This window comes from Mobula birostris, chromosome 7 (genome assembly GCF_030028105.1).
Source record: "Mobula birostris isolate sMobBir1 chromosome 7, sMobBir1.hap1, whole genome shotgun sequence".
NCBI classification, from domain to species: Eukaryota; Metazoa; Chordata; class Chondrichthyes; order Myliobatiformes; family Myliobatidae; genus Mobula; species Mobula birostris.
The window spans coordinates 27,351,929-27,379,887 of record NC_092376.1 but is presented as its reverse complement, the minus strand read 5'-3'; the positions used below and the strand labels follow the sequence as shown (position 1 = coordinate 27,379,887).

General features: G+C 40.5%; 1 protein-coding gene and 1 long non-coding RNA gene across 4 annotated transcripts in view; one reads left to right on the top strand and one right to left on the bottom strand.

The window, feature by feature from the left end:
* The window catches only part of c2cd3 (C2 domain containing 3 centriole elongation regulator), a 165,806-nt gene that overhangs the window by 41,496 nt on the left and 96,351 nt on the right, over positions 1-27,959 (bottom strand). For all 3 annotated transcript variants that reach the window (XM_072262790.1, XM_072262791.1, XM_072262792.1), the window contains exons 25-29: positions 12,448-12,586; positions 10,650-10,714; positions 9,086-9,288; positions 2,056-2,186; positions 559-720 (exon numbers count right to left, since the gene is read on the bottom strand). In XM_072262790.1, coding sequence (XP_072118891.1) covers positions 559-720; positions 2,056-2,186; positions 9,086-9,288; positions 10,650-10,714; positions 12,448-12,586 — 700 coding nt within the window. The remainder of the gene's footprint in view (positions 1-558; positions 721-2,055; positions 2,187-9,085; positions 9,289-10,649; positions 10,715-12,447; positions 12,587-27,959) is intronic.
* The window catches only part of LOC140200069 (uncharacterized), an 89,375-nt gene that overhangs the window by 14,838 nt on the left and 46,578 nt on the right, over positions 1-27,959 (top strand). The window lies entirely within an intron of this gene.

The following is a 27,959-nucleotide window of genomic DNA, read 5'->3' as shown; positions in this document are numbered from 1 at the left end:
TGTCTGTTGCTCTGGATTTCCAACACCTGCAGAATCTCTTGTTTTTATCATGTGGCCAATTAACCTACTAGATACCACATCTTTGGAATGTGGGAAGAAACTGTAACACCTGGAAGAAATCCATGTGGTCATGGGGAGAACGTACAAACTTCTTACAGACAGTGACGGAATTGAACGCAGACTCATAGTGCTGTAGTAGCATTATGCTAACGCTATTGTTGGGAACATCAAGAGTGAATCACTAGAAGAGAATTGGAATGATAGTTTCCTACATGGGATTGCACCTTTATTGTGGTCTTTGTGTTAATGTAAATGGCTAGTGGACTGAATTATATAGTTCTACCAAGAGAATGAATAAAGAATAAAATTTAACTTAATACTTAATGTAATTTAAAGAAGGCTCATCCTCTGAACATGTTGCACAGTCAACAGCAAGATTCAATTGTAGTTTGAGAGTAACTAGTAAAAGCATGGCATCATTACACTTTAAATAAATACAAATGTAATATGCATATGATATATTATTTGTACATGCAATATATATTAATAAATTGTTACCTTAGAGCACTAAAAAGTAAAGCCCGTGAAGTTTGTGGCAGAGATTCCGTGTTCCCAGCATTTTGCATGTTGTACTCCATCTGTTGCAAGGACTGGTGAAACCTACGGACATTTTCCATATGCTCCCCATGGCGTGAGCCTTCGACTTCCATGTTGAGTGACCTGTTCAAATGTAGGAAAGGGCATTTCAATCATAATTTGCACGGTAAAAAATCTAAAATATTTCTAATAACAAAGATAAAAAGAGACAAAAAAGTAAAAACTTCTCTTTCAAGCAAATTTATGAAACATAGGAAAAAAGGACAAAACCAGATCAACTGTCTCATTCAGCATTTCTATTATAAAAACAACACAGCCTACATGAATCCCCAGTTCACCTTCAGCTATGCAAAGAGTGGAAAAAAGAATAGTAATCCATTTTTAGATAATCTCTGATTCTCTCAGTAGGTATAAACTTTACTGAGAGAAAGCAGGAGAATAAGATTGAAAAAAAATCACGATTGAACTGCAGAGGAGGTTGAATGGGGTTGGTTTCATTATTGTCATAGGTACCAAGGTAAAGTGAAAAGCTTGTCTTGCATACTATTCATACAAATTAGTACACTACACAGTGCACTGAGGAGGTACAAGGTAAAGCAAGATAATACAGAATTAAATGTAGCAGCTACAGAGAAAGTGCAATGCAGGGAGACAATTAGTTGGAAGATCATAACGTTGTTGATTGTCAGGTTCAAAAGTACATCTTTTTGATCCAGAAAATAATGCAATAGTCTTGTAAAAGCGGGGCAGAAGTTGTCTTTGAACTTGGTGGTACATACTTTCAGGCTTTTGTATAATCTGCCAGGTGGGAGAGGGGTGAGAGAATGTCTGGGATAGATGGGGTCTTTTATTATGCTGGCTGTTTTACTGAGGCTGCGAGACATATAGACAGTCTGTGGAGGGGAGGATGGTTTCTGTAATGCAGTTCTGTAATTCCTTGCATCACAGGCAGAGCAGTTGACCTACCAATCCGTGATGGTCTCATTCTGCTCCAGTACCTTATGATATTATGGCAAATGTGGATATCTTTAATGTAATCAGGTGAACCTCCTTATATATATTAACAACTTCAGCAGATTACTGAGGGAAGTAGAATCTTTTTTGCCTTCTCTTGTGCATTCCCTCAATGAAAGTCAGTTTGGTCCCTGTATTTAATATATCAAGAATTTTTCCACTTGCAAAATTACAGTTGTCTGAAAAAAAGACAATATACAAATAAGCTTAATGAGCTAGTACAGTACAGTATCTTGGATATATATTGATACCGTCAATAATTTAATCATTAACCTATAAAGAAATTCAGAGGTTACCACATTTCTATTGGCATTGAAAGGTATATACATGATGAAATGTTTATTCTTTAATTCCTTTAACCCCTCATGCCAACATTTTCTCAGCATTGTTGAGTCTCAATGTTATTTTCCAGAATTATAAAGCTGTGAAAACATTATTCCAAACCTGTCACTGGCTGGGAAAGCATCAGGATTCCAAGATGTACTGATCAGTTGTTCTGAATATTTGGAGATGTGACTAGGGAATGAGTTGTACTTGGCACTGGTCTTATACAACAATGGTTCCACGGTAGGAGCCTATGAAGTTAAATATTATAATAAATAATATTAAATGCTTTTTTTGTTTCTCACAGTTACACTGGGAAAACTAAGATGATGCTTCTATAGCTTTAAAAATGACTTTGTATTCCATCCTTATGGCTTATTTCTCACCACAACAGAGCACAGTCAATTTTTGCAGTTATTCTGGATGATATGAACTTGAGTAATTAAGGTTTTGTCAAGGAGTACTGGAAACAGGGTCAGACAAGTGCAATTCATTAGTCCCTCTCTTACGTCCTCGGCAGATAATGCTATTCCTAAATTGTTTAAAGTTTAACACTTTTCATAGCCATGCCAGAATATTTATCACCATTTAACAAACAGAAGAGAGATGTACATAGATGGGAATCTGGATGTTAATACAAATATTTGCAGCTATGCAGAATGGAATAGGATACAAGGATGTAAATGAATAATGCTCAAAACACAGTATTACTTGAAAGTATTATATTTGATGATTAAAAATTACAGCTGGAACTTTACTTATCTCCCACAAATCATACTGCAGCTATTCTATTCTGACAGCACTTCCCAAAACATGACCTTGACTATCAGTCAAGAACAGCAGGCACATCGGATCACTCCCAATAAATTATCCTTCCAAGTCTCAAACCATTTTGACTTGGACGTGTATCACTGATACTTTCTGTTTTTCTATGTCCACATCCTGAGACTCCCTATTAACTGCATTGTGGGTTCACCTTAGTCTGAATGACTGTAGCGGTTGCAGGTGATGGCACACTACCAACTTATCATGCGCAATTAGGGACAGGCATTAAACATATCCATCCTTTTAATGAACTAGAATGGAAGGTATGCTTACTTCCTCAGATCAATAGCTCAGGTATAATAAGACTAAAGAAGACAAAAGAGATGCAGATGTTGGAATCTAAAACAAAAAAAAAACAGAACACTGGAAGAAATTAGTAGGTCAAGCAACATATTTGGAGACAAATGATGTAATTCAATGAATGGGGTCAAGATTCTACATCAGGACTTGTGGGGAACAGGAAAGAATGCTAGTACATGGCAGTGTGAAGGAGGGTGGGACAGAGGCTGATAGATGAAAGGTAGAGCCAGTAACAGAAGGTAGAAGAGATGAGCAAAAGTAGAATGAACCCAATGAACACTACCTCACTATTTTCTCCCTTTTTGCACTATTTATTTAATTTTTATATAGAAATACACTTCTTATTGTAATTTATAGTTTTTGTTATGTATCACAAAACAACACATTTCACAACATATGCCAGTGATATTAAACCTGATTCTGATTCGGAAGACAGGTAGACAGGTGAGTGTGCATTGTAGAACTCGGGGGGTGGGGGGGGCTGTGGATTATATGAAATTGTAAAATTCAATGTTCACACCATCAGGTTGCAAGCTACCCAAGCAGAATGGGTAATGTCGTTCTTTGAATTTTTTTTTGGCCTTTCCATAGAAATGGAGAAGGCTAAGGACAGACAGGTTGGTGTGGAAATGGCAAGGAGACTTAAAATGACGTGCAAGTGTAAGATCGGGATGGTCATTGCAGACTGAGTGCTTCACAAAACAGTTGCCTAGCCTATCCCTTTTCTCAGCAATGCCAAACACTCCACATTGTCAGCACCAAATGAGGTAGACCAGGTGAACCTCTGCCTCATCTGCAAGGGTTGTTTAGGTCCCCAATGGTGGTGAAGAATGAGGTGGAGAGTTGGAGAGTTGGATGTTAGAGCTCCTACGTTGCAGAGGACAATGTCAGGGAATGGGAGGAGTGGGTAGCAAGGGATAAGCAGACCAGGGAATCCTGAAGGAAGCAGCCTCTGTGGATGGGAATGGGGTTGGGGTTAGGATTGTCTTGGAAGTGGTGGAAATAGCAGGGGATGATACATTGGATGTGGATGGTGATGGTATTAAAGGCAAGGAGAAAGGGACTCTATTGTTGATCTAGCTGGGGTGGGGTCCAGAGCAGATATGCAGGAAATACATGTTATGACTCAATCAGCTATGACTAACTCAAAGCCATACTTCTAGAATAAGTTGTAATTTAAAATACAGCTGACTAGCAAAGGTACAAATTTCAATCCATAACCACTTTACAGCAGGAAGCACGAGTTCAAACTTACAGACACTAAAGTCACACAAATATCAAAGAGGCAATGAGCAGATAATGGTTTACTGACCATGCTTGAAAGACATATATTGGGTACTAAATCATGGAGGACTTCTCTGTCTTCCTTTAAAATAAAGCCACGAAATCTTTTCATCCACCTACACTCCACTTAATCTTCCCCTAAAATACACCAACTTCAGCAGAATGGCATTTCTTCAACACTCCATGGAACATCAACCCAGATCAGGCATGCTTGTGAGTTGTATTTGAGCTTTCTGACAGAGAAGTTACTGCTAAACTCAGGCTGACATATTATCAGCATGTAAAATCCAATAATAAATTGTGTATCATGCAGTAGTAAAACACATTTTAAAGTTGCATAATTTTATCAATGCTACAATCTAAACATATTAATGCCATATCGGTTCCCACAATTCATTTTTCAAAGTAATTATGACAAACTGGCAAAATATGAAATATAATGTATAGTTTCATAACTACAATTTATCTATAATTTGTAGTAAGTAAGAAAGCTACATAATGCAGAAAGTACCAACACGGAAAAATCTGCAAGTAGTGGAAATTTAAATCAACACACACAAAATACTGGAGGAACTCAGTCCTGATGAAGGGACTCGGTCCAAAACAACAACTGTTTATTCTTTTCCACAGATGCTGCCTGGGCTGCTGAGTTCCTCCAACATTTCGTGTGTGTTGATTTGAATGCAGAAAGTAGTCAGGCAGGCAAAGGGATGTCAAGTGGGATTCAATCTAAAGAACTGTGAAGTAATGCATTTGGACACACAATAAAGGAAAGGAAATCAGACCTCCTAAAAGACTAGAAGGACACTTAAGTCCACTTGGCATACGTCTTTTTCAGGACTCAAGCAAATTATGTTGGTACTGTTAGACCACAGCTACAGTACTGATCATTACAGAATACATGAATGGATCTCATATTTGTCTATGAGGAAAGATTAAATAGGCTGAGATTGTTTTCTTTGGGACAGAGGAAATTGTGCGAAGATTTCACGAGTGTATTAACATTCTGAGCGCAACTAGGAAGGATCCACTTTTCTTAGCAGTTAGGCAAGAGGCAAGAATAGGGGACTATGAAGTAAATGGTCACATGATTAGTGGAGAATAAGCTTTTTTTTTAACCTGTTGTTGATGGGGCAGGGGAACGTTTGTGGTTGGTTTGTTAGCTGCATGAAAGGTATTGATGAGTGTTCGAAGTGCCACAACAATGAATTAAGAGCTAGAAGGTGGGATTAGACAGAATAACTAGCATGGATACAGTGGGTTTAAGTCTTATTCTGTGCTACAGATTCCTACAATTATAAAAAAGTCTTAATCAATTTCAATGATAAAACCTAACAACACCCTTGTATTTGTGGTAGTATCTCGGGTAATTGTAGGCCGTATCTTGGGTAATGATGAGTTTGAGTACAGAGAGGAAATTAAGAACCTGGTGGCATGGTGCAAAGACAATAACCTATCCCTCAGCATCAGCAAGACGAAGGAATTGGTTGTTGATTTCAGAAGGAGTAGTGGAACGCACAACCCAATTTACATCGGTGGTGCACAAGTGGACCAAGTCAAAAGCTTTAAGTTCCTCGGGGTCAATATCACAAATGACCTGACTTGGTCCAACCAAGCACAGTCCCCTGCAAAGAAGGCCCACCAGCACCTTTACTTCCTGAGGAAACTGAAGAAATTTGGCCTGTTCCCTAAAACCCTCACTAATTTTTATAGATGCACCACAGAAAGCATTCTTCTAGGGTGCATCACAACCTGGTATGGAAGTTGTCCTGTCCAAGACCGGAAGAAGCTGCAGAAGATCGTGAACACGGCGCAGCACATCACACAAACCAATCTTCCGTCCTTGGACTCACTTTACACCGCACGCTGTCGGAGCTGTGCTGCCAGGATAATCAAGGACACGACCCACCCAACCAACACACTTTTCGTCCCTCTTCCCTCCGGGAAAAGGCTCAGGAGCTTGAAGACTGGTACGGCCAGATTTGGGAACAGCTTCTTTCCAACTGTGATAAGACTGCTGAACGGATCCTGACCCGGATCTGGGCCGTACCCTCCAAATATCCGGACCTGCCTCTCGGTTTTTTTGCACTGCCTTACTTTCCATTTTTCTATTTTCTGTTTATAATTTATAATTTAAATTTTTAATATTTAATGTTTACTATTGATTTGTAATCCAGGGAGCAGGAAGCGCAGAATCAAATATCGCTGTGATGATTGTACGTTCTACTATCATTTGTTTGGCGACAATAAAGTATAAGTATAGTAATAACTATTATGATAGAACTAAAACAACAGGAATTCTGCAGATGCTGGAAATTCAAGCAACACACATCAAAGTTGCTGGCGAACGCAGCAGGCCAAGCAGCATCTGTAGGAAGATCTGTAGGCACTTCTTCCTACAGATGCTGCTTGGCCTGCTGCGTTCACCAGCAACTTTGATGATAGAACTAATAAGTTTTTAGCCAGGCTAATACTGCGAAACAGAAATAAAACTGAAAGATTAGGAAAATTGTACATTTCAGGAGGGCAGAAAAGTAAATAATGCCAGATAGAAGACAACACTTTTAAAGGATATTAAGTATAGTCAAGATTAAAGGTAGACAAGAAAAAGATAAATAAAAATACAAATTAAGTTAGGTGAGAATGATTTATTTCCACTTCCTTTAACTTTGAACTATAAAGGCGATCGTCTTTGATTTGAATAATTTTAAACAAGTAGATGATCAATTTTCAATGATGATAAACATTTACTGACAATAATATCTAGAGCAGGAAGAGCAGAAAGTAGCCAAGGACTAAATATTAGTTTCAGTCTAGGAAATTTTTTCAAGCTTTTCAAACAATACATCAGAACTGAGCAGATATTCCAAAAGCAGCATATGTTAACATTCTCAAAGAGATCTTCCTGAAACTAACCATATACATAAAGCTCCCTTGCTTTTCTGAGAGTAAACGGGATGCTTCCTCAGATATTTCCAACTAAGGTTGTGGAAAGGGTTTCAGATCTCAAAAGACTAGTTCTGTCATTTAATGGGCTTCATGAATAAGTAAATTTAATAAATAAAAATTATCTATTTACAATGGAAAATAAATCAATTTTTTGGCATAATGGTTATAATCTTTCTTAGAAGCAGATTACTTAATCTAAACTTCTAAACCAGTAATTCCCAATGGGGGTAATACTGCCCCCCAAGGGGGTGGTTACGTGTCCCAAGTGGCCATTAGGGGAAACAGAAGTCGTCGGGGGATGTTCAGGGTTCTTTGGGGGGGGAGGGTGGCAGTCAGTAAACCTGCCAACCCAAGTATTCCTCAAGGTGTAAGAAGTTAAAAACAAATATTACCAGAGAATCAATCTACAATGAGCTCAAAATGTATATTGAGGATAAAAGTATTCAGATTAGGAACATGATTCCTTGCGCAACATATGAAGCACCATATTGGAAAAAACATTCCAAGTCTGTCTGCAATCCATTGTGTAATTCAACGTCAACACCTCGCAGCCAGAAACCTCAGCCAACAATTTTCAAGCATGACTCTTGTAAAATTTGCAATCAACAAAATTAAACCTCATCCATTAAATAGCAGAATATTTCATCAGTTATGCCAAGATAATAATGAAAAGTTTGAATGTTTGCTTCTACACACTGAAGTGCGTTAGCTGTCAAAAGGCTACTGCTTAAAATGTTTCTTTGATCTTTTTGACACTGTGGTTTAATCTTTCTCAAAGTTGACAAAGAGCTTGGAAAACAAGACTGAACTTCTATGTGGAGATGTGGCATACTCAGACAAGATGAACATTCTAAATGTGAAACTGTAGGGTGAGAATTTCAATTTAATCCAGGCAAAAAGTGCAGTCTCCACTTTTAACGGAAAATTGGAAATATATAAGCAAAACATTGGGAGAAGAATGTTCTCACAGTACCCCTGCATGGAAAGTATGGCACTCTCTTTCACAGACAGTGATTTGGAAAAGTACTGCTTATATCTGCAGTCACTGAAGATGGATTTTCAGAATTGATTCAAGGATTTGAATGATCTAGAAATTCCAGACTGGGTAATTAACCCATTTCTTTGCAAAGAAGAACAGGAAGAATAGATGCAAGAAGAAATTACCAAAATTCAGAATGAAGAAGAAGCAAAAACGCTTTTCAAAAATGTCAGCATTTGTGGTATGTGGCTACATTGTCATACAAAGTTTCCTGGTCTTTGGAGAAGATCCAAACTGCTCTTCATTGCATTTTCATCCTCCTACCTCGCTGAAAAAGGCTTCAGTGCAGTTATCCACATACTCACAAGAAACAGAAACTACTTTGACATTGTTACATGTAGGGACTTAAGGTTTTTGCTGTCACAACTTGAACCAGATATTTCAACTCTTGCTGAAAACCATCAAGTTCAAGGGTCATAGTGATATTGAAGCTGCTGTACAGCACACAGGTACTGTGTAAGCTAGGTTGAAAGATAAATAAAAATTTAAAGCAGAATTATTTACTCATGTTAGTATATGGTAGACATGTTTTTACACTATGGTAGCGCTAGAAAGTATATTGTGCCCAAGAGGGGTGTTGGCAAGTATGAAAGGGCTAAAAAAGGTTGGGATACACTGCTCTGAACAGCACTGAGAACTTCACAAAATTGAATTCACACAAATAGACTGATGAAACCTTTCTCTTTAGTCATATCCCTTTATAGCTTTAGTGTCAAAGCAGTACATTTTAGTCTGTCATTAAAAATAACTTACAACATTTGCTGGCTGTTTTTGTGCTGGGGTCCATCGCTTCTCTCTCAGGTGACAGATATTCTCCATTGGAGTAACTGCCACCTTAAGTTGTCCTTGGCACTGGCCACTAAAGTCAGTGATATTATACCAGCCACAAATAGACATAAATCCAGATAATAAAGGAGAAAGATCCACAGATGCAAATCCTATAACTCGGTCAATATCTAGGACACAAAAAAAAAGCATTTTTATGCTTTTGATAAATATGATAGTACCATGAAAGAGGTTTTCTGAGTATGTAAAATATAACAAATCCAAATAGATCTTAACAGATCTGAACTTACAAAGAAACTTTACCATTGATTGCTATGGTTCAAATCTGAGTTCATCGACTTCAATGTCACTCAACCAGTGACTTTTCTTTCCATCACATACTATAAAGGTTATCAAAAATTTCAGGAGGATCTTGATCAACTGAGTAAGTGGGCCGAGGAGTGGCAAATGGAGATTCATTTGGATAAACACCAAGTGTTCCATTTCAGAAAATCAAATCCAGGTAGAACTTTCGCAGTGAATGGTAACATCCTGGAGAGTGTTATGGAACAAAGGGATCTAAGAAGTACAAGAATATGGTTCACTGAAAGGAGACAGGGTGGCAAGGATGTCTGGCATGCTGGCCTTCATCAGTCAGGGCACTGAGTTTGGAACTTGGGACGTTATGTTGCAGTCATACCAGATGGTTGTGTGACTGCACCTGGAGTATCATGTAAAGTTTTGATCCCCCCTGTTATTGGAAGGACGTCACAAAGACAGCAGAGAAGACTTACAAGGATGCTGCTAAGATGTAAGGGACTGAGTAATAGGGAGAGGTTTGGAAGGCTAGGACTTCATTCCTTGGAATCTAGTAGACTGAGCGGTGATCATATAGAGGTGTGTGAAATCATGAGTATAGATAGGGTGAATGCACATAGTCTATACCCAGGGAAGGAGAGCTAAAAACCAGAGGACATAGTTTAAACTGACGGATGAAGGACGTAGAAAGGGAACGGAGGGCAACATCTTTATACAGGGGGTGATATGTACTTAGAATAAGCTGCCAGAGAAACTGGCTGAGGCAGGTACAATAACAACATTTAAAAAACATTTATATAAGCATATGGACAGGAGGGGTTTAGAGGGACCGATGCAGGCCAATGGGCCTACCTTGGTAGGCAAAATATTTGACTTGGACGAGTTGATCCAACAGGTGTGTTTCCATATGTCTAACTCTATGACTCTGGTATGTGCTTACCTTTTTATTTTCACTAGTGTTCACAGATTGAATACACCAACAGAATTCACTATTTGTCTTTCATTCTTCAAACACACAACCTTCCTGCAGTGACTAAACTTTAACCTATTTGGTTAAATGCCTCAATAACTGAAGACTACTATTAGCTTATTTATTCATTTTAGCTTAATTTCTATTCCATAACATACCATCAGTAATGGGTTTCAGCAAATGTTCTCTTTCGAAATATATTCAGGAACAGCTGGTCCAAAAACAGAATCAAATAAATAACGTAAAACTATATTGAGTATTTACCTGTTTTATGCCATACTTTGAAAACTAGTGTTTGCTGTGGATCCAATAATAACTCTTTGGGCAGCCTGGAATAAGACAAACAAAATCCACGGTAAAAAACAAACTTTATCTTCAGTTAAATTTATTCATTTTCTAAATCGCACCCACATTATCTTTAAGGACTCGTCTAGATTCTACTTTAGGGCTTGAACCTTAATTTATATAGCTTCCCTTGGCTCAAGAAGACAAGAATGTAACAAAATAACATGTGGTTTTCACATTGAATGGAGCACTCCTGATGGAATATTATCACTAGTTTGAGATGATATAAATAGTGTTTCATCTCCAAAGCAAAATCGAATGTCTCTCGAAGAACGCTACCTTCACAAAAAGCCCAATTCATTCAAACTGACTTAGATTAGAATGAGAATCAGATATATTATATTTATAAATTATATATATTTATTACATATATATTATCACTGACGTACATCATTAAATTTGTTGTTTTGCGGCATCAGTACAGTGCAAGACATAAAAATTACAAGACACAAAAATAAATAAATTGTGTAAAAGATGAACAGCGAGGTCGTGTTCATGGGCTCATCGACAGTTAAGAAATCTGATGGTGGAGGGGAAGACGTTCTTAAAATGTTGAGTGTAGTCTTCAGGCTCCTTAACCTCTTTCCCTTAGGACCTATTTAAGTTAGCTGCATTTACCTGGGTTTGTCACCTATCAATCCAAACCATCCAATCTTTGTACCTGTCCAAATGTCTTTTAAATATTCTAATTGTAACCACCTCTAGCACTACCCCTGGCAGCTTACTCTAGTACCCACTGTGTTCCAAAATTGCCTCTCTGATCCACATTAAATCTTTCCCCTCTTACCTGAATCCCATAACCTCTAGTATTAGACTCTTCTGCCATGGGTAAAAGATTGTCACTATAATCTGCTATGAGGTCACCCCTTTGCCATTTTTGTTCTCAGTCTATCCAATCTCACATTATAGCTGCAGCAATCCACTCCAGGCAACATCCTTGTGAAACTGTTCTGAGTCCTCTATAACTTAAACAGAAACATAAAGGCAATCTGGGGGGTAAATAAGAATTCAAATCTGAAAGAGTAACCAAGGAATGAACGACTGAATGGCTAGGATGGAGGCAAGGACTGAAAACCCATCTTTCTCAAAAATCTTGTCCAACCTCCTGTGGTAGAATGTGATAGTGAACAGCTAGAACCAGCAGGAACGTGGAACTTGCAGTGTACAGTATTTCCAGCACAGCCCAATCAAGTTTTTTGCTGGCTCTCAGAGCAATTCTATTCCTACACATCCTTTTCTCTGATACTCACTCCCCCATCTTCCCTTTAAGCAGCCTACACCAGAGGCACTTTCAATAAACCACACAACCAGCAAGCCTTTGGGATGTGGAAGGAAACTGGAGCGTAGGTAGTCCAAGGAGAGAATGCAATCTCCACATAGACAGCACCAGAGGTCAGGACGAAGCCTGGCTTGCTAGAACTGAGGCAGCTACACAGTCTGCAGCAACCCTACACTGAGAGTTTGCATGTTGACAAGAAATAAAACTGAGGTCCATGGATAGATGCTTATGGGATTCTAAAGGTAATATTGTGCAAGTGCAAAGAGAAACCACAGTAAATTAGATTGTTCCCAGGTATGACTGAACAGTTGGGACCCAGGGTTCATCAATTTTCTTTTTAGGGTTCTGCAGTTTAGTAATCATTCACACCAACTGGTGCTTACTGTATTAGCTAAGGAAGCTCCATAATTATGCCATAAAATTTCAGTAAACACTTACCTTGTTTGCAACTGGTGTTCCCAGATAGGACAATATGAATTTTCTATCAGAGGAGTTCTTACAGGAGTGGAATTGGTTGATGTAGAATATGATACATAGGAACTTGGTTTAACTCCAGTTTGTTCTGTCAAAGGACATCCTTTAAAATGTAATTATAAAATAGTAAGTATAAAATAAAACTATAAAATAAGTTATGCCTTTAAGAATCAAACACTAATCAATACAGAGCCAAAGTTCAGACTGGCCACATTGCATAAATTCAGTATAGAAACATAGAAAACCTCAGCACAATAGGCCCTTTGGCCCACAAAGTTGTGCCGAACATGTCCCTACCTTAGAAATTACTAGGCTTACCCATAGCCTTCTATTTTTCTAAGCCCCATGTACCTATCCAAAAGTCTCTTGAAAGATCCTATTGTATCTGCCTCCACCACTGTTGCCTGCAGCCTATTCCACACACTCACCACTCTCTGAGTAAAAAACTTACCCCTGACATCTTCTCTGTACCTACTCCCCAGCACCTTAATCCTGTGTCCTCTTGTGGCAACCATTTCAGTCCTCTGGTTTTTAGTTCCATATTTTATTTGCCACTTTCCTGCCTATTCTCCTAATCTATCTAAGTCCCTCTGCAACCTACCTGTTTCCTCAACACTACCTGCCCCTCCACCAATCTTTGTATCATCTGCAAATTTGGCAACAAAGCCACCTATCTATTCCATCTCTAAATCATTTATATATAGCACAAAAACAAGTTGTCCCAACACTGACCCCTGTGGGTCACTACTAATCACTGGCAACCAACCAGAAAAGGATCCTTTTTATTCCCACTTGCTGTCTCTGATCAATCAGCCAATGCTCTAACCATGTTAGTAACTTTCCTGTTAAACCATGGGCTCTTAACTTGGTAAGCAGTCTCGTGTGTAGCACCTTGTCAAAGGCCTTCTTAAAGTCCAAATATATAACATCCACTGCATCCCCTTTATTTAACCTACTTGCAATCTCCTCAAAGAATTCCAACAGGTTCGACAGGGAGGATTTTCCCTGAAGGAAACCATGCTGACTTTATATTACCTTGTCCTATGTCACCAAGTACTCCATCACCTCATCCTTGACAACTGACTCTAACATCTTCCCAACCACTGAGGTCAGGCTAACTGGTCTATAGTTTCCTTTCTGCTGCCTTCCTCCTTTCTTAAAGAGTGGAGTGACATTTGCAATTTTCCAGTCCTCTGGCAACATGCCAGAGTCCACTGATTTTTGAAAGATCATTTCTAATGCCACCACAATCTCTAACGCAAACTCTTTCAGAACCCTAGGGTGCAGTTCATTTGGTCCGGGTGACTTATGTACCTTTAGGTCTTTCAGCTTTTGGAGCACCTTCTCTCTTATAATAATAATTGCACCCACTTCTCTTCCTTCACACACTACAACATCAGGCATACTGCTAGTGTCTTCCACAGTGAAGACTGATGCAAAATACTCATTTAGTTCATCAGCCATCTCTTTGTCCCCCATTATTATTTCTCCTGTCTCATTTTCTAGTGGTCCTATATCCACTCTCATTTCTCTTTTATTTTTAATATATTTGAAAAAACTTTTACTATCTACTTTGATATTATTTGCTAGTTTGCTTTCATATTTCATCTTTTCCCTTCTAATGATTTTTAAATTGTTCTCCGTAGGTTTTTAAAAACTTCTCAATCCTCTATCTTCCCATTAAGGTTTGCTTTGCTGTTTGCCCTTTCTTTTGCTTTTACAATAGCTTTGACTTCCCTTGTCAGCCATGGTTGTACTATTTTACGATTTGAGTATTTCTTCATTTTTGGAATACATATGTCCTGCATTTCCTCATTTTTCCCAGAACAGCATGCCATTGCTGCTCTGCTGACATTCCTAACAGCAGCTCCTTCCAATTTAATTTGGCCAACTCCCCTTTCATACCACTGTACTCCACTGAAATACTGCTACATCAGACTTTACTTTCTCCTTATCAAATTTCAAGTTGAACTCAATGCATCTGCTATCTCTTCAGCAACCTCTTTCAGAACTCTGGGATGTAGTCCTTCTGGTCCAGGTGACTTATCCACCTTAAGACCTTTAGTTTGCCTTGCACTTTTTCCTTTGTAATAGCAGTGGCACTCACTCCTGCTCCCTAACACTTTCGAACCACTGGCACACTGCTAGAGTCTTCCACAGTGATGCAAAGTACTTATTAAGTTCATCCCCCATTTCTTTGTCCCCCAGTACTACCTCAGCGACATAATTTTCCAGTAGTATAATATCAACTCTCACCTCCTTTTTGCTCTTTATATAAATGAAAAAACCTTTCAATACCCTGCTTTATATTATTGGCTAGTTTGCCCTCATATTTCATCTCTTCCCTTCTTATGCCTTTTAGTTGCTTTTTGTTGGATTTTAAGAACTTCCCAATCATCCAACTTCCCCTCAGTTTTACTACGTTATATGCCCTTTCCTTGGTTTTTAGCGGTCCTTAACTTCCCTTGTCAGCCACGGTTGCCTACCCCTGCCATTTGAAAACTACTTCTTTTGTGGGACATATCTACCTCGTGCCTTGTGAACTATTCCCAGAAACTTCAGCCACCTCTGCTCTGCTGCCATCCCTGCCAGTATCACTATCCAATCCACCTGGGCAAGCTCCTCTCTCATGCCTTTGTAATTCCCCTTATGCCATTGTGATGCTGATACATCTGACTTATGCTTCTCCCTCTAAAATTGCAATCAAAATTCATTCATATTATGATCACTGCCTCCTAAGGGTTCCTTTATCTTAAGCTCCCTAATAAAATCTGGATTATTACACAACAACCCATCTAAGATGGCTTTTCCCCGAGTAGGCTCAAGCACAAGCTGCTCTAAAAACCTATCTCGTAGACATTCAACAAATTCCCTCTCTTGCGATCTGAAACCAACCTGATTTTCCCAATCCCCTTGCATGCTGAAGTCCCCCATTACAATTGCGACATTACCCTTATTACATGTCTTTTCCAGCTCCCTTTGCAATCTCAACCCCACACTCTGGTTACCATTTGGAGGCTTAGATATGATTCCCATTATGGTTCTTTTACCCTTGCAATTTCTTAACTTCACCTACAAAGATTCAACATTCTCTGACCCTATGTTACCTCTTTCTAAAGATGTAATTCCATCTTTTACCAAATCTCTTACCAAAAGAGCCACACCACCCTCTATGCCTTCCTGTCATTTTGTTACAAAGTACATCCTTTGATATTAAGCTCCCAACTCTGACCTTCTTTCAGCCATGACTCAGTGATGCCCACACTGTCATACTGACCAATGTCTAATTGTGCCACGAGTTCATCAACCTCATTCTGAATACTATGTGCATTTAAATACAGCACTTCCAGTCCTGCATTCTTTGCCCTTTTGAATTTTGCCACTGTGGTACAACTTAATGCTTTGCACTGTCTGCATTCGTACCTAATCATTGGCTTGTCCTTCCTTACATTCACAATACACCAATCATCTACTTGTATGACTTGCCCATTTTAATTCCATCCCTCTAGAAAATAAACCAATACTTTCCCCACCTTTTGTGTGACTTTGATAGCCTGAGATGCTACTTTTCAATATTTATGTATTTGTACTTAAAAGGTCCCTTTCCTCCTTTATTCCATTTAGATTCTCAATTTTCAAGATAGTACATAGAACAGTACAGAACAGAAACAGGCCCATCAACTCACAATATTGTGCTGAACCAAAAGAAATTCATAATCAAATGCAAGCAACACACACAAAATGATGGAGGAACTCAGCAGGCCAGGCAACATCTATGGAAAAGAGTACAGTCAATGTTTTGGGCTGAGAGTAGGACTGGAGAAAAATGATGAGGAGTATATTTAAAACGATGGGCAGGGGAGGGAGAAACACAAGGTGATAAGTGAGACCAGGAGGGGGAGAGGTGAAATAAAGAGCTGGGAAGCTGGTTGGTGAAAGGGATACAGGGCTGGAGAAGGGAGAATCTAATAGGAGAGGACAGAAGGCCATGGAAGAATGAAAAGCAGGGAGGAGCACCACAGGGAGACGATGGGCAGGCAAAGAAATGAGGCAAGAGAGGGAATAGGAGATGGGGAACGATGGGGGGGGGGGTGCATTAGTGGAAGTTCGAAAAATCAACGTTCATGGCACCAGGTTGGAGACTACCCAGATGGATTATAAGGGTTTCCTCCAACCTGAATGTGACCTCATTGCGACAGTAGAGGAGGCCATAGATTGACATATCAGAAAGGGAATGGAAAGTGGAATTAAAATTGGTGGTGACCTTGAGATCCACCTTCTTCTGGCGGACAGAGTGTAGGTGCTCGGCTAAGCCGTCTCCCAATCTACGTCAGGTCTCACCGATATACAGGAGGCCACACAGGGAACACTGGACAGAGTATATGACCCCAAAAGACTCACAGGTGAAATGTTGCCTCACCTGGAAGGTAATGCCCCCGCCTTCACCATTGTTCATCCCTTTTTCCCTCTAAATCATAACGAAAGTTGAAAATTCTCAGCAGGACAAACCAGATTGTTGGAACATTTTGTGTTTGACCTGAAACATTAACTCTTATTTCACTTCCCACAGATATGGCATGACAAGTATTTTGTGATTTTGCTTTGGATATCGAAAACTGAGCAACTATTTGAAAGTCTTTGATGATGGCTGAACGCCATTAAATTGCAATGTGATACGTGATGAAGCAACCTCACCAAATGCACACCCAACTATGTAAACAAGCTACTGATGTTATTAAAGCCCGTTTTAAAATTTGAAAAAATCTTGCAAGGAAGTTAAATTTCACGACATATGCCGGTGATAATAAACCTGATTCTAATTCTAAAAGCAAAGGGTTTCTTTTTCAGGGCAACATTTTAGCCTCGACTCCATAACTTGATGAAGGTCAAAGCTACGGACAAATCAGTAACAATCTAAAGATAGGAGATTAGGCTATATATATGCAAACACGAGGAATTCTGCAGATGCTGGAAATTCAAGCAACGCACATCAAAGTTGCTGGTGAACGCAGCAGGCCAGGCAGCATCTCTAGGAAGAGGTACAGTTGACGTTTCAGGCCGAGACCCTTCATCAGGACTAACTGAAGGAAGAGCTAGTAAGAGATTTGAAAGTGGGAGGGGGAGGGGGAGATCCAAAATGATAGGAGATGACAGAAGGGGGAGGGATGGAGCCAAGAGCTGGACAGGTGATTGGCAAAGGGGATATGAGAGGATCATGGGACAGGAGGTCCGGGAAGAAAGACAAGGGGGGAGGGGGGAAAACCCCCAGAGGATGGGCGAGGGGTATAGTCAGAGGGACAGAGGGAGAAAAAAGAGAGAGAGAGAAAGAATGTGTGTATATAAATAACAGATGGGGTATGAGGGGGAGGTGGGGCATTAGCGGAAGTTAGAGAAGTCAATATTCATGCCATCAGGTTGGAGGCTACCCAGACGGAATATATGGTGCTGTTGGCGAGACCCGACACAGGCTGGGAGATCGTTTTGCTGAACACCTATGCTCTGTCTGCCAGAGAAAGCAGGATCTCCCAGTGGCCACACATTTTAATTCCACATCCCATTCCCATTCTGACATGTCTATCCACTGCCTCCTCTACTGTAAAGATGAAGCCACACTCAAGTTGGAGGAACAACACCTTATATTCCGTCTGGGTAGCCTCTAACCTGATGGCATGAACATTGACTTCTCTAACTTTTGCTAATGCCCCACCTCCCCCTCGTATCCCATCTGTTATTTTTATATACACACATTCTTTCTCTCACTCTCCTTTTTCTCCCTCTGTCCCTCTGACTATACCCCTCGCCCATCCTCTGGTTTCCCCCCCTCCCCCTTTTCCTTCTCCCTGGACCTCCCGTCCCATGATCCTCTCATATCCCTTTTGCCAATCACCTGTCCAGCTCTTGGCTCCATCCCTCCCCCTCCCACTTTCAAATCCCTTACTAGCTCTTCCTTCAGTTAGTCCTGACGAAGGGTCTTGGCCTGAAACATCGACTGTACCTATTCCTAGAGATACTGCCTGGCCTGCTGCGTTCACCAGCAACTTTGATGTGTGTTGCTAGGCTATATATACTGTAGCTTCATATCAAAACATGGACCCAATTTACAAGCAATCATGGATGAAACAGAGGCCCTTCAAAAGTTAAAAACACAAGAGAGCCTGTAGATGCTCGAAACCCAAAGCAACATACACTAAATGCTGGAGGAACTCAGCAGATACATAGCATCTATGGAAGTGACGTTGAGGGCAGAGTCCCTTCTTCAGGACTGGAAAGGAAGGAGGAAGGCACCAGAATGAAAAGTTGAATTGCTCTGTAACAAGTGACATAACTGCACCCACACTATGAATCACCATTAAAAAATACAAACAGGGAGATGCGAAGGAACCAATTATTGAAATATGCATGCAATGGATTTGTGAGAAATAAATGAAACTTATAAAGAAATCAATTAATATCTGGCATTTCCATTACATTTTGCTAGGACAGCTGGCTGACAGAAAAACTGGCCAACTTTAGAACTATAGGTACATGTATGAATTGTTTATTTATTATGAATTAAAGTGGATAAGTAGATCAAACACAAGATAATTTGCAGATGCTGGAAATCCAAAGCAACACACACACAAAATGCTGGAGGAATTCAGCATTCTGTGGATAAGCAAATGCCACTTTTAAATTAGGTGTTGCTCTAAAGGTTCAGGACCATTAACCACATTCTTATAACTGATGTGGGAAACACAGGCCAGAAATAATTCGGACTATATCTGCATCTCCTGATCCATCTACATTTTCCATTTCAGTTATTTAGAATAATTATCTTTTATCCCTACTCTCCGCTCTGTCACTGTTAGGTGGAATCTTTTGCTGCCAAGACTGCATTCTCTGATATTCATTGATTTAATCAGCAGAAGTTATCAAAAGCTTTTTAAAGCCTGGATTAATTCACTTTCCTGTTCATCTTCTGTTACATTTTCAGATAATTTATTGAGTTTATCAAACAAGATATCATTTGAAAACCATGGTGATCAATATTTTCTCTACCTTACACAATATACTGGAGAAACTCAGCAGGTCATGCAGCACCTGTGGAAAAGAGTAAACAGTTGATGTTTCAGGTCAACACCCTTCATCAGGACTGGAAAAAATGATGAGAAGTCAGAGCAAGAAAGTGGGGGGAGGGGAGGAAGAAGTACAAGGTTGTAGGTGATAGATGAAACTGGGAGAGGGAAAGGGCTGAAGTAAAGGGCTGGGAAATTGATTAGTGAAGGAGATAAAGGGCTACAGAAGGGAGAATGTGATAGGAGAGGGCAGAAGACCATCTAATAAATGGAAGGGGGAGGAGCACCAGAGGGAGATGATGGGCAAGTAATATCCTTCCAGAAATTGCCCCCTTTCACCATTCCCCCTTTCCCATTTCCCTCTCTCACCTTATCTCCTTACCTTCCCCTTCCCTTTCTCTCACTACTTCCACTCAGTACACCAAGCTTTTTGTTAAATAATAGTTAGAAATTGCCTCCCACTAACTCAAACTGATGCTTTATATCTGAAATTCTCAACTAGATGTTCTGCCTTTTTCATACCTCAACTACTTAAAAATATTGTGGAAGGGAAGGGTTTTGGAGTAGGTTAAAAGACAAGTACAGGTCCACAATCCCTTATCTGAAATCCTTGGGGCCAGTTTCATTTTGGAATTCATAATTTTTCGGATTTCAGAATCCCTCCTTCTTGGTTCCGGGACTCCCCGCGGATACCAAAAATCACGTATGCTCAAGTCCCTTACTTAAACGGGCTTAGTGAGGTGGACTTTAGGACCCAGCGAAGCTCCAGACCTACGCACATCCTCCCATATACTTTAAATCATCTCTAGATTACTTATAATACCTAATACAATGTAAATGCTATGTAAATAGTTGTTATACTGTATTGTTTAGGGAATAATGACAAGAAAAAAACATTCAATAAAACATAAAAATATACAGCTTCAAACGAACCGAAATCAAACACATGGTAAGTGACTTATTGGAATAAATGCAGAACGTCACTGTCACTATAAAACTTCAGGAACTTGTCTTTCTGTTTCTTTAAATCATATACAGCGGTAGTTCTGACACCATATTCTTCAGTATGACGCCGCACATACACACACCACGATCAAGCTTCTGCAATAACTCCATTTTCTGCGTTATTGATAATGATAGATGCTTCCTTCTCTTTTTCTCATTGTTACTAGTGCTGCCATGTCACACCTGAGTGACGTCAGCTGTTGGCGAAAAAAACTTTGGTTTTTGGAGCTTTTCGGATTTCAGAATTTCGGATAAGGGATTGTGAACCTGTACAACATCGTGGGCTGAAAGTCATGTATTGCGTTATACTGCTTTGCATTCTATTGTTTCAAAAATAATTAAGAAAATAATTTGAACACTTCCAAAGCTAGTTTCCCATTAATATGCTGACTAAAATAAATCTAACACAAATTAAATGATTTTTGTACACTGCTTTCAATTATAAACTCTATTAGAATGTTAATTATAACTCATAATTATAACTATTATGATGTGAATCAATTTCTGCTAACTCTGTTTGCAGAATGTAGAGTGCTGTTGTGCACCATGTCAACTCCAGATTTGGCTTTGTCACTTTGGGAAAGCTTATTGAAGATCCTGTACAAATCTACAATAGCTAAAGGCTGGCTGGTATTTTTGGCAAAGATCTGAATCTGCTTTTATGCTTGGGTACAAAAGCAGAATACGAGTGTACTTTGTAGCACAATCTTGTGCTTTGTGAAGCCAATCCTTTTATACTGTGGGAACATGAGCATTTAAAAGGCAAAATTCAACTTTAGATTAGAACTGTACAGTTTTTCTCACCCACTCTGGCATGTCTTTTGGAATTGATCAACACTGCTACAGTTTTGTTTTTGACATTAAATAGATGTGGGTGTTAATGAGGGTTAGAGACTAAGGACTGATAAATGGGATTAGTATAGAAAGTTCTTTGATGGTTGGAACAGACATTAATGGTAGTGAAATGCTCAAGAGTCTGTTTCTTCACTATATAACTCTATTACCTTGAAACCAATGGATGGACCATCTACTGGAATTGCTGCAGCCTGTTTGCTTGAAGATACACATCTATACTTTGGTATGACTGCAGTAACAATGAGGTCCAGTTGCTGTCTGCCACAAGGAAAGTTAACACCATGGTCCACCTCAAAGACATGCCACTTGCTGGAAAATTCTTATTAAATCATGGTGTGGGTTTTGTATATGCAGAGGCACAAGGGTCATCATCTTCATTGCACATGTCTAAAAAAGTTCTAAGGTACAACACCAGAGCTAAATCGAGCCTTCCTTGATCTTTCTGAAAGCTTATTGACTCCATCAGTCAAGAAGGACTGTGGAACCCTTTCATCAAGCTCAGCTGCCAACAGAAATTTATTGCCACTATAGTACAAAACCAAGATGTTAACCTGTTCTAACTAGAGCAGAATAATTTTTTGTGAAGACTCTGGTTCTGGAGCCTGATGGTTGAGGGGTAATAAGTATTCCTGAACATGGTAGTGTGAGTCCTGAGGCTCCTGTAGCTTCTTCTTGATTGATGGCAGACGGCAGTAAAATGAAAACATGACGTAGATATGGGGGTCCCTGATGATGGATGCTGCTTTCCTGCGACAGCGCTCTGTGTAAATGTGCACAACGGTTGGGAGGGTTTTACATGTGATGGACCGGGGTATATCCACTAATTTTTGTTGGATTTTCCATTAAATGGCATTGGTGTTTTCATACCAGGCTATGATACAGCTAGTCAGTATACTCTCCACCACACCAACTACAGAAGTCAGTCAAAGTTATAGATGTCATGCCAAATCTTCACAAACTTTTAAGAAGAGGCACTGCTGTGCTTCCTCCACAATTACACCTATGTGCTGGGCCCAGGACATATCCTTTGAAATGATTTCACGGAGGAATTTAAAGTTGATGATGCTATCCAGCTCAGCAATGAGGACGGGCTCATGGACCTCCAGTGTCCTCCTGCTGGTTAATAATCAGCTCTTTGATCTTGCTGATCTTGCTTTGTGGATACAATAGGGTCTTTTAAGAGCTTCTTAGATAGGCACATGGAGCTTAGAAAAATAGAGGGCAATGTGCTAGGGAAACTCTAGGCAATTTCTAGAGTAGGTCACATGGTTGGCACAACATTGTGGGCCGAAGGGCCTGTAATGTTCTATGTTCTATGCTGTCATTGAGTGGGAGATTGTTGTTGCGGTACCACTTGGCCAGATTTTCAATCTTCCTCCAATATGCCGTGGACACACGGCCAAGTGGTTAAGGCATTCGACTAGTGACCTGAAGGTCGTGAGTTCGAGCTCCAGTTGAGGAAATGTGTTGTGTCTTTGAGCAAGGCATTTAACCACACAATCCTTTGCGACGACACTGGTGCCAAGCTGTATGGGTCCCAATGCCCTTCCCTTGGACAACATCTATGGCGTGGAGAGGGGAGACTTGCAGCATGGGCAATTGCCTGTCTTCCAAACAACCTTGCCCAGGCCTGCACCCTGGAGTGTGAAGACTTTCCAGGCACAGATCCATGGTCTCACAAGACTAACAGATGCCAATATGCCGATTTGTCACCACCGTTGATTCGGTAGTGGTGACATCGACAAACTTAAATATAGCACTGGAACTGCGCTTAGCCATACAGTCATAAGTGTAAAGCAAGTAGAGCAAGGGGCTAAGCACACATTCTGTGGTGTACCTGTGCTGATGGAGATTGTGGAGGATATTTTGTTGCCAACCTAAACTCACTGGGGTCTGCAAGTGAGGAAGTTGAGGATCCAATTGCACAATGAGGTGTTGAGGCCAAGGTCTTGAAGCTTATTGATTAGTTTTAAGGGGATGATGATATTGAATGCTGAGCTGTAGTCATTAAGGAACATCCTGATGTATGCATCTTTGCTGTCCAGATGTTCCAGGGTTGAATGAAACTATGGTTAATTTCAACAGATGAATTAAACCTTGGCTCTTGTTCTCGATTTGTTTTTAATGCCATATTACAGAAATAAAATGAAACAGCAAATATTAGGAGACACCGTTCCTAAAACAAACTTAAATAAGAGTTTAAAGGTGTCTGTGGGTGATTCTGTCAACTATAATTCAAATGTTTCAATTACCAGTAAGAAATTTTGATGTTGTGGCCTGAGTGAGCTACCCCATTTGGCTCTTCGTAAAGAGTTCCTATGTGGATGAAGCACATAAAAATAGTCAACACTCATATTCTAGGCATATAGCCCTCAAGACCATCAGCCTATTGAGTCTGTTCTGCCGTTCCATCATGGCTGATGTATTATCCCACTCATCCCCATTCTCTATTCTTCTCCCTGTAACCTTTGATGCATTAACTAATCAAGAACCTGTCAACCTTTGCTTTAAATATATTCAATGAATTGGCCAGCTGTAGAAATGAATTCGACAGATTCACTATCCCCTAACTAAAAAATGTCTCCTCATCTCTGTTCTAAATGGATGTCCCTCTACTCTTGAGGCTGTGTCCTCTGGTCCTAGACTCCCACAATATAGGAAACACCCTCTCCATATCCACTCTATGTAGGGCTTCAATAAGATTCCCCATTATTCTTCAAAACTGCAGTGAGTATAGGCCCAGAATTATCAGAACCTTCTCATACGTAAACCCTTTCATTCCCAGAATGATTCTCGTAAACCTCCTCTGTACCCTCTCCAATGCAAGCGCATCTTTTTTTTAGATTATGAGGACACTCAGTCCTCGTTTATCTTCATTTAGAAATGCATGCATTAAAAAATGATACAATGTTCCTCCAGAGTGATATCACAAAAAAAAGGACAAACCAAAGACTAATACTGACAAGACCACATAATTATAACATATAGTTACAGCAGTGCAAAGCAATACCATAATTTGATAAAGAGCAGACCATGGGCATGGTAAAAAAAAGTCTCAAAGTTCCGATCGACTCCCGATAGTCCCAATAGCAGGGGCCAAAGGGAGAAACTCTTCCTGCCATAAACCTGCAGGTGCTGACAACTGCCGATGCACTAGAAGCACCCGACCACAACCGACTCTGAGTCCGTCTGAAAACTTCGAGCCTCCGACCAGCCCCTCCGATACAGCCTCCTGAGCACCATCCTCTGCCTAGCGCTTCGACCCTGCCCCAGCCGCCAAGCAACAAGCAAAGCCAGGTACTCCGGGCCTTCTCCTCTGGAGATTCTGGATTACACAGTAACAGCGGCAGCAAAAAAGGCATTTCAGAAATTTCTCCAGATGTTCCTCCGTGCTCTCACGTCTGTCTCCATCAAATCAGGATTGTGCACGGCACCCTACTTGACAGATAACAGATATCATTCACCGGAGTGGCCGCTGCGCACTGCGTCACGCTGCCATCTCCTCCTCCTCCATTTTATAGATAAGATATATAAGATATCTTTATATACGATAAGCTGAACTCTGAACTTTAAATAGTTCTCTCTGCACTGTGGTTTAAATGCAAGAGATATTGGCCCCATTTTATTTTAGCATAGATGTAAGAAACAAATTCCCGTGGATTTGAAGGTGTTCGGGGGACAGAGATACCTGCACCTATCACCCACAATGTGAATTTAAAGGCTGTATGGGAGGCAGCAGCCTCTGAGGTTTAGGGAGAGCACTGGAGACAAATGTCAGTGCAGGAGAAAGAATCCTCATGGGTTGAAGACAGCCACTGTGGTAAGTGAAATTACAATCCGTGGTTTGCTAATCCAAGCACAAGGTGATCACAATCTGCCAAAACGAGGCAGGTAGGTTTTCCCCGAATTTTTTTCTGGAAGTGATTCAGGAGTATGAGCTCGGTCACAGGTTGGGAGGGCTGGCAGGTGGAAAATGGGAAAGGCCATGCTGGTTGAGAAAACTGAAGAATCAAAAGGAAAGGTAGGAGAAATGGTAAGTGAAGAGGGAGAAATCTTACAGGGATGGGAACCCTCCACCCATGGGCTAGCCCTCCCTCTGTTGGCTTGCTTCCCTAGCCCAATGCCCCAGAATCCGTGAGAGTGCACATTTCGCTGCCAACACAGACCACCAACATCTGCCACCCTGAAATTCATTCAGCCATCTCTTGGTGATGATGTAGGGTGTCCTTCCTCAGTGTGGAGAGCAAAGGAGAGCATGGAGATCATTTAGGAAAGTTATCAGTAAGGAAAAAGGATGCAAGGTAGAGTGGTTAAAAACTGAGGGTAAGGGAGAAGAAGGGGGATGGATATCCAATGCAGAAACAATGGACACAGATGAGCATCAGGGTGTAGGGGAGAATGAGAGAATGGTGACTGGGGGTTGTTCAGATATGACGATAGAAGTAAGGGGGTAAAGATTCAGCATTGGATATGGACAAAGGTGAAAAGTAAAGTGTGTTGTCAAGGGACAGGCTGTGGGGGGAAATCGATGAAGAGGTAGTGCATGCATGCATTCAAGAAAGACTTATTGTATACGAACAGGCACTTATAAACATACCCACTTGAGTATGTGTTGAAGTCCATGTAGCAGAGCATGGTCTCCAATGGTCTTCAAATCTCTTGCATTGCATCAAGACCATGGTCTGCCAGGCTCCTGTGGTACTGCTGAGTAACATCCAACTCACCCTAAAAATTCATCACAGGAAATTTCCATCCACTCCTCAATATGAAGTTTGGGATCTAGCAATCAGTACAAACTAAAGTCAAGAGAGCTGTATCAATGTCCAAATACTTCTCCTCACAAAGCTGCCCCTCAGCTCAAACATACATGTAAGGGGGTTTCGATTTTTATGTTACTGCGGAGGCTAATTAAAATGGCGTCTTTGTTATATCAATCTGGGGAATGCGGCTTTGTTGTGTTAAACACTGAGAAAGTTTGCGCTAGCAGCTTGTTTTTGCTTTAGTCTGATAAGAGAGTGCTATTAACCAATTGGGATAGTTGTTATGGTTTTGGTGTATTTGAAGATACTGTATGCGCGGGGTTTTGGTGCAGAAGGCGGGAGAGCGAGACAGAGGATGGACAAGGTGCTGTGAGTCCGCTAACGGGGTCGGACCCCGAGCGGGACGTTCGGCGAGGAGACGGAGACTGACTCGTGTGGAGCGTCTGGTCGGCCACCGTTGTTGGTCCCAGGTGGCCGGTCGAGGTGGTCCGAGGGGTCGCAGGGTGAAGAAGAAGGTCCTTGAGCTCCAACGGTTTTTGTGCACGAAGGGATTGAACTTTGATAAGTGTGGCGCCTTTTATTTTCCTTTTATATTTTATTCTCTCTTAATTATATATTTCCAGTAATATCTATAAACTGTATATCATTTAATTGCATCTGGTGTATTGTCTGTTATTTGGGCGGGGTGGGGTACCTCACACAGCATCCACACAAACTATTACCCAGTTTGGCGGGGCCCATTTCCCTAGATGACAGCGAGCCGAGCGACCCTGAGGGTGGCCAGTGGGGGGCTACATACAGTTTATCTAGATCTAGGCAGCATGGTAGTATAGTGGTTAGCGTAACACTATTACAGAACCAGTGACCCAGGTTCAATTCTGTTGCTGTCTGTAAGTAGCCTGTACATTCTCCCTGTGACCACGTGGCTTTCCTCTGAGTGCTCTGATTTCCTCTCACGTTCCAAAGACGTACACATTAGGGTTAGTAAGTAGTGGGCATGTTATGTTAGTGCCAGAAGTATGACAACACGTGCAGGCTGCCCCCAGCACATCCTTGGACTATGTTTGTTATTGATGCAAACAACACATTTTACTGTTTGTTTTAATGTACATGTGACAAATAAAGTTAATCAATCTTTTATGAAGTAATCTAAAGGACAAATGAAATTCTGTTCAGTGAGTGATTCCTCCACTCTCAAATTGAGGTCACCTCAGAATCAGTCATATTGCAGTACACAAAAGATGCTTGTGCACGTGCATATTTGGAGGCTGAGCACCAAATTGTCAACTTCGTCATTGAAACGGATGAAAGTGCAGGTCCTCTGCCAAACTTCCCTGTTATATGACATTGGATTTCAACAATTAAGAGTCGCTAATGAGATTTTGGAAAATGCCTTTATTTTACGTGCCCTGTCAGCAAAGGTAGACAGTGTTTAGTTTATGCAAGCACAGTCTCTGAGTTTGAGGAAAAAATCCAATTCTCCAATTTGACAAATAAGTTAATAATATTCTGGTTAACAATGATATCTGCCCTCAAGCAAGCCTCTGTACAAGGTCTATTTAGAGCAAGCACCTGGTAACAGTGGAGAGATACCACTGTGTATCAAAAAAAAATTCTCCAAGTTATTAAAATTATAAATGCACCAATGCCAACATTTTCTTCCAGGAGAGAAAACAATAATAAGGCAGTAATTACATTCAGTCCACTCTCATAGGCAGGCATGTTACTCGTATGCCCAATTCTAAGCTTCTGAAACAGGCACCATATTCAGAGCTCTGTCATGGCAAAGACAGAGAAACAC